At 35.3% G+C, this 11,714-nt stretch overlaps 3 protein-coding genes and 1 non-coding gene across 12 annotated transcripts; 3 read left to right on the top strand and 1 right to left on the bottom strand.

The window, feature by feature from the left end:
- Window positions 1–25: 25 nt before the first annotated feature.
- On the bottom strand, window positions 26–97 carry AT1G08240. The gene has a single exon. It is a non-coding gene; the product is annotated as a tRNA-Gly (tRNA).
- A 1,555-nt stretch (window positions 98–1,652) lies between these two features.
- Window positions 1,653–5,028, top strand: AT1G08230 (Transmembrane amino acid transporter family protein). Of its 5 annotated transcripts, none has more exons than NM_001084018.3 (6): window positions 1,653–2,009; window positions 2,103–2,333; window positions 3,538–3,822; window positions 3,912–4,042; window positions 4,180–4,419; window positions 4,527–4,978. In NM_001084018.3, the coding sequence occupies exons 1-6, from the start codon at window positions 1,922–1,924 to the stop codon at window positions 4,905–4,907; spliced, it is 1,356 nt and encodes a 451-aa protein (NP_001077487.1). In that variant the 5' UTR covers window positions 1,653–1,921; the 3' UTR covers window positions 4,908–4,978. The 5 variants fall into 5 exon arrangements, with proteins under 5 accessions (NP_001077487.1, NP_001320800.1, NP_001320801.1 ...); NM_001331764.1 differs by having other exon boundaries at window positions 1,751–2,009; window positions 2,103–2,524; window positions 4,527–4,975; NM_001331763.1 differs by having other exon boundaries at window positions 2,103–3,822.
- Window positions 5,029–5,231: 203 nt separating this feature from the next.
- On the top strand, window positions 5,232–7,600 carry AT1G08220 (ATPase complex subunit). 2 transcript variants are annotated; one of them, NM_100696.4, is made up of 8 exons: window positions 5,232–5,498; window positions 5,584–5,624; window positions 5,762–5,825; window positions 6,064–6,252; window positions 6,464–6,535; window positions 6,659–6,834; window positions 6,931–7,051; window positions 7,299–7,600. In NM_100696.4, exons 1-7 carry the CDS (start codon window positions 5,334–5,336, stop codon window positions 7,046–7,048), a joined length of 825 nt encoding a protein of 274 aa, NP_172300.2. In that variant the 5' UTR covers window positions 5,232–5,333; the 3' UTR covers window positions 7,049–7,051; window positions 7,299–7,600. The 2 variants fall into 2 exon arrangements, with proteins under 2 accessions (NP_172300.2, NP_001077486.1); NM_001084017.2 differs by having other exon boundaries at window positions 5,301–5,498; window positions 5,757–5,825; window positions 6,931–7,319.
- Window positions 7,601–7,867: 267 nt separating this feature from the next.
- AT1G08210 (Eukaryotic aspartyl protease family protein) lies at window positions 7,868–11,638 on the top strand. 4 transcript variants are annotated; one of them, NM_001331760.1, is made up of 10 exons: window positions 7,868–8,285; window positions 8,674–8,803; window positions 8,944–9,188; window positions 9,530–9,757; window positions 10,145–10,307; window positions 10,509–10,582; window positions 10,665–10,758; window positions 11,046–11,112; window positions 11,194–11,265; window positions 11,343–11,602. In NM_001331760.1, exons 1-10 carry the CDS (start codon window positions 7,897–7,899, stop codon window positions 11,501–11,503), a joined length of 1,623 nt encoding a protein of 540 aa, NP_001320253.1. In that variant the 5' UTR covers window positions 7,868–7,896; the 3' UTR covers window positions 11,504–11,602. The 4 variants fall into 4 exon arrangements, with proteins under 4 accessions (NP_001320253.1, NP_563808.2, NP_001318953.1 ...); NM_100695.3 differs by having other exon boundaries at window positions 7,903–8,285; NM_001331758.1 differs by having other exon boundaries at window positions 7,942–8,285; window positions 11,343–11,638.
- Window positions 11,639–11,714: the final 76 nt, after the last annotated feature.

Below are 11,714 nucleotides of genomic sequence, written 5' to 3'. Positions count from 1 at the left end.
AGAAAAGATTGTTAAAAAATATAAATGCGTCTGCCGGGAGTCGAACCCGGGTCTATTGCTTGGAAGGCAATTATCCTAACCGTTGGACTACAGACGCTTTTGCATATCGAGCAAATAAACTATATATACATATAAACTTTGGATGTTGAGGTTAAAGTGAGAAAGATTTTAAAATACATATATATAGATATAATCTATATATATATTTTTGCATCCATTTTGTGAAATAAATCCTGGAGTTGAAACTTATTTACAATGGCTGTCACTGGCTTTTAATTATTAGTTTTTTCAGCAATAAATTGATTAACAAACGAAAAACATTCCAAATATATTTCAATCCCATATATCACGCAGATTTTTCCAAAATTTGAACTAGATTTCAGCAACTATTTAAAACAAAAAATGTTTGACAACCCAAAAGACAATTGCAATCCCTTAAAATGAGCAAACGCAACTAAATACATTTCTTATCAATTCACTAAATCTTATTTCTCCAAAATTTGAACTAGATTTCGACAACTATTTAAAACAAAATTTTGTTTGACAAACTAAAACACAATCGCAATCCATAAAATATTTATTTTAATTATAAATTTCAACTAGCGGGGTACCGCGGTTTTTTTTTACAGGACGGGTTTGGCAGAACGGGTTTGGAAGGACGTTACTTAATAACAATTGTAAACTATAAAATAAAAATATTTTATAGATAGAGATAATTTGCAAAATTTTATATATACTAGTTTAAATAAAAAAAATTATCTCCGCGGTGTACCGCGGGTTAAAATCTAGTCTATATATACATTTTTGCAACTATTTTGTGAAATAAATCTTGTAGTTGAGAATTATTTACAATGATTGCCACTGGATTTTAATATTTGTTTTTGATAATTAGAAAAAAAATCTTCGAATTAAATATTTGACATTTAATAAATTTTTTTAAAATCTCTTTACATTAACTACACGATTGGTTACTAAAATAAAACTTTCAAAATATTTAATATCATTTAATTACTACAAAATTATCATTATTGATATTGTTTTTCTTCATGACTATTACAATTCAATTATAATCATCAAACCGCAGAGATATTTGATAACATTTAATTACTACAAAATTACAAAATATTTAGACAATGATTCATAAACATATGATAAAGAAGATCAACATTAATAAAATAAATGAGCTTTTTTTACGGGATGGGTTGGCGGGACGAGTTTGGCAGGACGAGTTTGGCAGGACGAGTTTGGCAGGACGAGTTTGGCAGGACGTTACTTAATAACAATTCTAAACTATAAAATAAAAATATTTTATAGATAGTTACATAGATTGTTACAAATTACAAACTTTTATATATACTAATTTTAAAATATAAATTGTCCCTACGGTATATCGCGGGTGAAAATCTAGTATTATTATTATTAACCGAAAGAAATTTCTTTCAATTTTAAAAATTCTGTCAGTTATAATGAAAATGTAAAACTGTAATAAGGATTTAATATACATATTAACATGTTATATTGATATGTTATTACTATTATCCAATTTGCTTTTTCTATTACTGTTTGTTGGATGTATTGAAAATTTAAGATTGTCTCCAAAATCGATTATTTTGAAATTATATATAAAAAATAAGATTTAAGAGATTTGTTTCCAAAATATTTTGAATTCTCCATTTATTTTCATATTCTATCATATATTTTTTAAAGAAAATAATCAAGATATACACATTTTATAACTTCATAAATCGTTTGACACAGAAGAGAATCGATAAACTATAAATCTGCAATGTTTAATATTATTACGAAATGCTTTTAGGTAAAAGATGATATGATAGCAAGTGTGTTTTTTGGACTTATAAAAGTGAGTAGCACCTAGTGGGGGGAGAGAGAGAGAAAGAGAAACAAAGAGAGCGATAAAGAGATGGGTGGAGAAGAGAGATCAGGAGATGGAGAAAAAAGAGGGGAAGAAGTAGTTGATGCTGGTTCTCTCTTCGTCCTTAAATCCAAAGGTACGTTTTATTAATTATGAAATCTATGAAACTTAACGTATACTATTATAACCCATTTGAAGAAGATATGATGATGATGATGATGGAAACTAGGGACATGGTGGCACTGCGGATTCCACTTGACGACGTCTATAGTGGCGCCTGCGCTACTGAGTCTACCGTACGCCTTCAAGTTCTTAGGATGGGCTGCCGGGATATCTTGTCTGGTCGGAGGAGCAGCCGTTACTTTCTACTCGTACACTCTTCTTTCTCTTACTCTCGAACACCACGCTTCTCTCGGCAACCGTTACCTCCGCTTCCGTGACATGGCTCATCACATCCTCAGTAATTCTTTTTCTTTTTACATTTGCTCTTTCCTATAATCAAAGCTGCGACAAATTTACCTTAAGAGAATTTCATTCAAGATTGAGATGTATAGTTGTACGTAGACATACGTGTCTATATGAACTTCTATACGTAATAATTGACACACGGCCGGTACCACTCCAATAATTTCATCCACGCAATAAAGGAAGGTACATGTCCTACGTAATAATTTGTTTGAACAAAAAAAAAAGTTAATTTTTGTGTGAAAACGCGAGATGGAATACTTATAATCACGTTTGCTATTACGAACAACGGAATTTTATAAGAAACCAAGTAAACATTGGTATGAGCTCAACTTTTGTTCGTGGTTGGTTAATATCACAATATATGTATTGTGTAAACCTATGATTTTTAAAAAAATACTTTTCTATACTGTTTGGTCTTGTTTCGAATTATAAGAAGAAAAAAAACTAATCATATGGAATTCATATTATAGTGAATTTTTTGATATGGCTTGCTTCGGTTCAATTTTGTTGGGATCCGGATCGAAGTGTTGACCATTCCACATTTCCACTCATACCACTGTTAAGTTTCAACTTTTTCATGCGTTAGATAGCTGTCTCTTTCCGTGTCTTGTTTCATTTTTGATGCAGAAATTTGTCTTTCAAAACTAATTTCAATTTTTAAAAATATGTGCGTGTCAGAAGAGTATTCATAAAACGTTGGTGCCGACCAAAATTTAATCTTATATAAGTAAAGTTGGATAGGTTCGATCTGCTTTCAAAAGTAGAATATTCTAAATTTCAGATCCTACATAGGATTCGATCCAAATTAGGATAGTTACGCTTTGACTGTCGACTACCAAGGAAATCCACATGTCAACAAAACTTTTAAGACAAAATTTAACGTATTTATCTATGCAAAAACTACAAAATGATGAGAAAAAATTGATTGAAATTTTTTATCTTACTGGATAATTCTGTTTTAGTAGCTAATATGAAACTAAATCCATTATGCATCGAATCATCGATTTGGATTTTAGTTTTCATTAGAGTACACCGCTAATCTGAAGGATTTATAGGAATTCGATTTAGCCCACTTTTTCGGGACTGTATACAACTTTAATTAGGATAAGGTAAAGTATAATACAGGTTCCGAATGTTTGATTAGTTAAGATCAGTTTGGTTTTCCTCTTAACAATTATTGGGGTGTGTTTGATAAGGTCCGAAATGGGGAAGGTACTACGTTGGACCAATACAAATGGCGGTGTGCTATGGTGTGGTTATTGCCAATGCGCTCTTGGGAGGGCAATGCCTAAAGGCAATGTACTTGGTAGTGCAGCCAAATGGGGAAATGAAACTCTTTGAGTTTGTGATTATTTTTGGATGCTTACTTTTGGTTTTGGCACAATTCCCATCCTTTCACTCTCTACGATACATCAACTCACTGTCTCTCCTCCTCTGCCTCCTCTACAGTGCTTCTGCCGCTGCTGCATCCATCTACATTGGTACTCTTCTTTACTAAACCACTTTACTCTTAATTCTTAAACCTTTTATATTGTTACATTTAAAAGGTGAGTTTTCTGTTAAATATCAGGAAAAGAACCAAATGCACCAGAGAAGGACTATACTATAGTTGGTGATCCAGAAACTAGAGTGTTTGGAATCTTTAATGCTATGGCTATTATTGCTACTACATACGGCAATGGCATTATACCTGAAATTCAGGTTTCATTTTGTTTCCATTCTTTGTTTAGAACACCACTTTAATATTTATTCATCAAAAACAAAAGGGCAGTCACATGATCGACTCAGTTATATATATAGAGTATTTGATATATGAATACTATCTTCTTGCAACGCAGGCAACAATATCGGCACCAGTGAAAGGAAAAATGATGAAAGGGTTGTGTATGTGTTACCTTGTAGTAATAATGACATTTTTCACAGTAGCCATCACAGGATATTGGGCATTCGGTAAAAAAGCCAATGGACTTATCTTCACCAATTTCTTAAATGCCGAGACAAACCATTACTTTGTCCCTACTTGGTTTATTTTTCTCGTCAATCTCTTCACTGTCCTTCAACTTTCGGCCGTTGCTGTGGTAAATACAATTTTTTTTTAACGTTTTTCTTTCACATATATACATTGTTATTATTTTATTTTATTTTCGTCACATATATACATTGTTACTAATTTTGAGTTATGCAGGTATACCTACAACCTATAAACGATATTTTGGAAAGTGTGATCAGCGATCCAACAAAGAAAGAATTCTCTATCCGCAATGTCATCCCTCGACTAGTTGTGCGTTCCCTCTTCGTCGTGATGGCTACAATCGTTGCGGCAATGCTTCCATTTTTTGGAGATGTAAACTCCTTGTTAGGCGCTTTCGGTTTTATACCTCTAGACTTCGTTCTTCCTGTAGTTTTCTTCAACTTTACTTTCAAGCCGTCTAAAAAAAGTTTCATTTTTTGGATCAACACTGTGATCGCCGTGGTTTTTTCGTGTTTAGGGGTGATTGCTATGGTAGCGGCGGTTAGACAGATTATAATAGATGCCAATACGTATAAGTTGTTTGCGGATGTATAAAAGAACATGCAAAGCAAAGTGAGATTGTTATTTCTATATTTAAGAATAAGCCTTTTTTTTTCTTAGAAAAATGTTTATGATTATAAATTTGGAAAATAATATTCAAATTTTGATAACAATATTTTTACATAATTTAAATTAATTAATTTTGAATGAAATAAATACAGATGAAATAAATATCTAGAAAATTGATAAATCACAGTACAGGCCTGGAATATGAGCATTTGAAACCCAACGCAAAACAATTCCTAGAAACGGAAGCCCAAAAGTTGGGGGCTATAATTAAACCGGATTTAAAAAATCGGTTTGATTGGTTACCCACACAAAAATCTGGTTCAGGATTTTAGACTCGTTTTCAATTTCAAGCGTGTTTGGTTCGCCGGCAGAGAGACATAACCAAACAAATAGGGTTTAAGCTCTACTAAAATGGCGACGACGTTGAATCGAATCCTGAAGCATAGATCAGTCTCTGCTCTCAACAAGCATCATCAAGGACTCTTCTCCCTCACTCGATACGAGAATCATGACTCTCTCCCTTCTCAAATGCCAGCTCTTCGATCAACCACCCGTTCTTTCCTCGATTTTTATAAGGTAGGAAATTCTGAGAAATTATCAATTTCGCTTATCGGAGAAACGTTGTTTATAGATCTGTCGTTGTTGTTGTGGCTTTGCACAGTTCGGGAATAAGAAAGCAATTGAAGATGAGCGTGCTAGACTGTAAGCTTGCCTTTATCTAGATTCAATTCTTTTTGGGTTTTGCTCCTATTCAGATTCAGCATTGATTTGCTATCTGTTTCGACATAGATCGTCTCAATGAGAAGTTGATTAGTGGAATTTGATGTGATTTAGGGCAGTAATGATGAGATGAATCGGGGTTACTTTGCTGATATGAAAGAATTCAAGGAACATGGTGGTAAGGTATAATCATGCAACTTCTTCCACTCTCTCTCTCTTATTGGTAGGATCCACTATCACAGATCCCAGATTTTGTCTTCTTTGCAACGCCAATCTTAAAGGGTGGATTGTTTTCATTAGCTATGGCTTATATCATCTGGGTTCGCTTGTACTTAGTTATGCATGATTTAGATACCGTAGCCTGTAGGGATCTTGTATTTGCTTTATGAAGTTTCTTAACTGTCAATTGATGTTTTTGTAGATCGCAGCTGCAAATAAGACTATAATTCCTGCCGCTTCAGCCATCAAATTTCCGGTATTAGCAGTGACTTTCTCTAATGGAAAAAGCCTAAAGTTGCCTATTGCTCCCAACAGCAATGAGGTTGACACAGAGAGTTTGGTTGTTCCTAAAGTATCATTGGTGTGTCTGTCTTTCCGAGCAAGCTCTCAGGTACAGAAAATTCTACCTCGTCTTTGCTATACTCTGATTTCGAGAATGTTTGAGTTTATTAAAGATTACCGGAAGTGTTGCTTCTTAAGGTTACTAAACAATGGTTGCCTGACACAGTGGTCTTAACTCTTTAGTGGGGAATCATTTTGTTGATAAGTTATATATCTAGTTTGTATAATTGTTGATGTGATGTGGTTGCTTTATCTGACAGGAAATGATCAGCTCGTGGAGCAAACCATTTCTTGAATCATTTGGCAACAGGAAAGATCTTCAGTTGTTTGAGGTACTGATTCTGAATCGTTTGTGCTATTCGCACTTATATCAGATTTTAGAACCTGCACGAGTGCTTTTTTAGCAGCTGTTTTTCTCCCATTTTATTCAAAAACTTATTTTCTTGTAATTATAGGTTTCATTTATAGACAAATGGCTGCTGGGCTTGGCCCCCATAAGAAAACTACTTCTCCGGGTCTTGCAAAAACCAAACAATAACGAGAATAGTGTCCTCCAGAGGCAGGTGGGTTACGCATTTGGAGACCATTACTACTTCCGTAAAGAAATTAAAGTTCTGAACCTTCTCACCGGGTACAGAAAAGTCTACTCTTCATCAGGTTAAGAGAGCATAAGAGATTCCCTTAACCTTTCTGATCTCTCTATTGCACATACGTGTTCACGTTTCAGGTATATTCTCTTACTTGACAAATCCGGGAGAATAAGATGGCAAGGTTTTGGAACAGCAACTCCAGAGGAAGTATCTCAACTTCTCTCTTGCACCTCACTTCTCTTGGAAGATCAATGAGAGGTAACCAAACTTCTCTCTCTCTTAAACCATTTAAATCACAAGACTCCCAATTCTTCTTAGGCCTGCAATTATCAGAAAAATTCTACAGCATGGCCAGAAAAACGTTCTGTGTAGAAAATATTTCAACTTTGCCTTGAATGTTTCATAGCTAAGAGTTACAAAAGTTTCTTTGAAGCACCTTCTTGATATAGTTTAGCGTATGAAAATATAACATCTGAGTGTCTTTTTGGTTCCATTACATATCCAGATCGCTCCCTGAACTGGAGACCGTCTCAAAACACAAGTGCTCCTCCTTGGCTCTTACGGAGGATGTTGTCGAAGACAATAATAAAGTATCTCTTATCTTTCCGTTTTGCAGTTTGATTGGATTATCTGCACTTAAGCGATAGAGAATCCTTTTCGTCCAATTTTGTATTTGGTGTTCAACGGAAAGGGGTCATACTCACTCTTCACTTGTTTGGATAGGTGTAGTTGTACTCATCCGAGAATGATATGACCTAAATCTTTTTCTGATACAATTTGAGTTAAAAGTGGAAACAAAACAAGGCCAAATATCTACCTCGTGGATGTCCGTTTAGTTTAGGTTCCAAATAAAGCCGTTGGTGTCGTAGACTTCTGAGTTCTGGTGAATTTTGGGTAAATTGGTCAACGGAAATCAATGAATCACATCAGTACTTTCGGACACGTCATATGAATTACATCAGTACTTTCAGACACATTACATCAGTCTATCTAGTACTCAACACCGAACATTTAAATAAATAAAAATGAACTTGTGAAAATCATAATTACCAAAATGCCAAATTTAAACACGCCATAATGACTAACACAAAAAAGGATAGTTTATGCAAATCTTAATTCCACATTTAATTAAACTAATCACGAAAATGTGCAAAACTTTAGTACTGTCATCAGAATATATTATCAGAACGTTTCAATTGGCGGCTTTCTCTCTCTTTCCCCAGGAAGAGAAAGTTCGAACTCCAGAAATGGCGGTGGATTCTCCCGCTGGAGTTATTATCATCGCCGCCGTGCTTTTACTTGCTGCGACAACCTTGGCCTGCGGCTCCGACGCGGTTCTCAAGCTGGAGAGATTGATTCCGCCGAACCATGAACTTGGTCTGACTGAGCTCAGGGCTTTTGATTCAGCTCGCCATGGAAGGTTATTGCAGTCTCCTGTCGGCGGTGTTGTTAATTTCCCGGTTGATGGAGCCTCCGATCCGTTTCTCGTCGGGTACTACTACTGTTGTTATCCATTTCCTTATGCATTTTTTCGATTCCGATTTTCGAATTTTTCTTTCTATTTTTTGGTTTCCAAAGTACAAAATAGAATATTCACTTTTTTCGAACCATGGAATTGTCTCTGGACTTGGATTTGAAAACTTTTTCGCCCAACAAAATTGAATTGAATTAAGTCGTTAACCAATTTGTTTCTGGTTAGGCTGAGTAATGCGATTCGATTTTGTCTTCAATATTCGACGCAGTTTTTCATCAGGGAACATTTTGGATTATAAATAAATGAACCTTCTAGACTGTTGTCTCATCATGTGTTCAATTACGAATTTAGAGATATTTGACTCTTGTTCCCATTCCTATTTATAGAATCTTGCTGTTATTTACAGGCTTTACTACACAAAGGTTAAACTTGGGACACCACCAAGAGAATTTAATGTTCAAATTGACACTGGAAGTGATGTTTTGTGGGTTAGCTGCACTTCCTGCAATGGCTGCCCCAAGACTAGCGAACTCCAAGTATGTTTCTTGCTAACTTTCCTCTATAGCATATTAGCTTTTAAAACATTTTCCTCATGGTCTTGGTTTTAGCTTTATGATTTGTCTAAATGATCACTTGTTTTCCCTGTATTTTGTGTTTTTTTTTTTTGGATTTTCAGATTCAACTAAGTTTCTTTGATCCTGGAGTGTCATCCTCAGCTTCATTAGTTTCATGTTCAGACAGGAGATGTTACTCAAATTTCCAGACAGAATCAGGCTGTTCTCCCAACAATCTCTGTTCCTATTCGTTTAAGTACGGTGATGGAAGTGGCACTTCTGGTTACTACATCTCAGATTTCATGTCCTTTGATACTGTTATTACCAGTACCTTGGCTATAAATTCCTCTGCTCCCTTTGTTTTTGGGTAAGCTAACAGCAAAGAATTGTGTATTTACGTGGGGTTTATATATATGTACATATCCCATAGGTTTTATCTTGCATTTGGAATCCCCTTTCGATAATGATGATTTCTTTAGTATGGTGCATTGCCTTCTCTAAATTTAACTAATGACTGCATCTTCGGGGGGGAGAAAATGTTGGCCAAATGAGAAACAATATTTCTGCCTATCAAATACACTCATTAGTTTTATGTTTAAGTAATTAACATCTACCAGGAAGTACAATATGATCTAACTTCCAAATCATCTTTTCTGTACTGTTTCAACTTTCAAAATATGTGATGCTTGTCTTCAATATTGCTAACAGGTGTAGCAATTTACAATCTGGAGATTTACAGAGGCCTAGAAGAGCAGTAGATGGCATCTTTGGGTTAGGACAAGGGAGTTTATCAGTAATTTCTCAGCTTGCTGTGCAAGGACTCGCGCCACGAGTATTCTCGCATTGTCTGAAGGGAGATAAAAGCGGTGGAGGTATAATGGTTCTAGGTCAAATCAAGAGGCCAGATACCGTCTATACTCCTCTTGTTCCATCACAGTGAGTTCTCAATCTTTCTATTATACATTTAAACTCTTATCATATTACGTAAAGAGAAGCACAGGTAGATTTTGGGGTACTTAACATCATGATGAATCAGACTTCAATGTTAGGGTAGGATTCCTAGATTTATTTTTGTATAAGACAAGGAGGTAGATCCAGGGTTTAACTGATGATTATGAAAGTCATTTACACAGATATAAATGCGAGAGTTGTTACAATATCTGCTATATCATTCTGCTTGTAGGAATCATATGATCCAGAAATAGACATTTTGTAGCTGACTCTATGGAAATAATATGCAGTTCGTATATCTTGGGTTAGGAAAATCAAAATATATAAACCCACGTCTTGATTCAGATAATATGCTGCAAAAAAATATTTCAGGCCACATTATAATGTGAACCTGCAGAGCATTGCTGTGAACGGTCAGATATTACCGATTGATCCATCTGTTTTCACAATAGCCACTGGTGATGGAACGATAATTGATACGGGAACGACTCTTGCTTATCTTCCCGACGAAGCTTATAGTCCATTCATCCAAGCTGTGAGTGTTTTTTTCTTCCTCAGTTCACCTTCAGCTTTTTCAGTCACCAAACCGTGTATACCATATTCAGTAGTTTTTGCCATTGTTGAAAGTATCTGTCCTCAAATGTTACATTTTTGGAATGAAATTACAATTCGATGTAGACGATATATGTTATTAGACCTTACAAAAAAGAAGATTTATAAAACGTTCAACCTGCAGGTTGCAAATGCTGTTTCGCAGTACGGGCGTCCCATTACCTATGAGAGTTACCAATGCTTTGAAATCACAGCTGGGTAAAGTTCTTCTCATGTGTATGTATATATAAGAAGCTATTATCTCCTATGCTTAAGTGCTAAAAAGATCTCCATGTTGCAGTGACGTTGATGTCTTTCCCCAAGTTAGTTTGAGCTTTGCTGGTGGTGCATCAATGGTCTTAGGACCCCGTGCATATCTTCAGATTTTTTCTAGTGTAAGCATATTCATACACTTACACTACTTCATAAATTGTCTTTTAGTGTGTCAATGATAAGCTTTGAAAAAGTTTAGCTGCTCAACTCTTAGCTATACGTCTACTATATCTAGCCTAAGACTGTATCTAGCAGATTAGAGGTGTTAGGGGTTTGTAAGCGAGCCGTTAGTGAGGGCTGGGACGTTGGGTTTATAAGGATGTCTCAACAGATTGTTTTGGGTGTGGATTTCTCTTAAGGTTTACAGTTTGAAAAATTTGATATGATAATTTTTCTTTTGCTATTTCAGTCAGGAAGTTCAATATGGTGCATTGGTTTCCAGAGAATGTCTCATCGTCGTATAACAATTCTTGGTGGTAACTACTCTTGTTTGTTAACTCAATCAAGTGAAACTGTAACAGTGCAGCTATTTTTCTCAATGAGTGATTGCTTTGCAGATTTGGTTCTTAAAGACAAAGTGGTGGTCTACGATCTAGTTCGCCAACGTATTGGATGGGCAGAATACGACTGTGAGTGTGTTATCTATTTTACCACAGAGCAATAACGAAATTGGAATACAAATGCAGATAATGAAATTCCATTCCAGGTTCTCTGGAGGTGAATGTTTCAGCATCAAGAGGAGGACGAAGCAAAGACGTTATAAACACAGGACAATGGAGAGAAAGCGGTTCGGAGAGTTTTAATAGAAGTTATTACTTGTTACAACTAGTAGTCTTCCTTGTCCACCTTTTTGCTCGTTTCTTGTAGTAGCTTTTAGCATTCACTCCACCAATTATGGTTGGACTTTGTAAGCTTATATTATTGTAATTTAATCACACTAATTAATTCTTACTTACCCACCCACCACTTCTCTCGTTTCTCTGTTTAATCAACCTCCTATCTACCACTAAGGCCACCGACGAATTAGCACAATTTTACATGTCGGTGTAAAGCAACAAACATACCCAAAAAAAAATTG

Source organism: Arabidopsis thaliana (assembly GCF_000001735.4).
Source record: "Arabidopsis thaliana chromosome 1 sequence".
Lineage (NCBI taxonomy): Eukaryota > Viridiplantae > Streptophyta > Magnoliopsida > Brassicales > Brassicaceae > Arabidopsis > Arabidopsis thaliana.
Note: the sequence above shows the minus strand (reverse complement) of the source record. Positions and strands in the feature narration are given on the sequence as shown.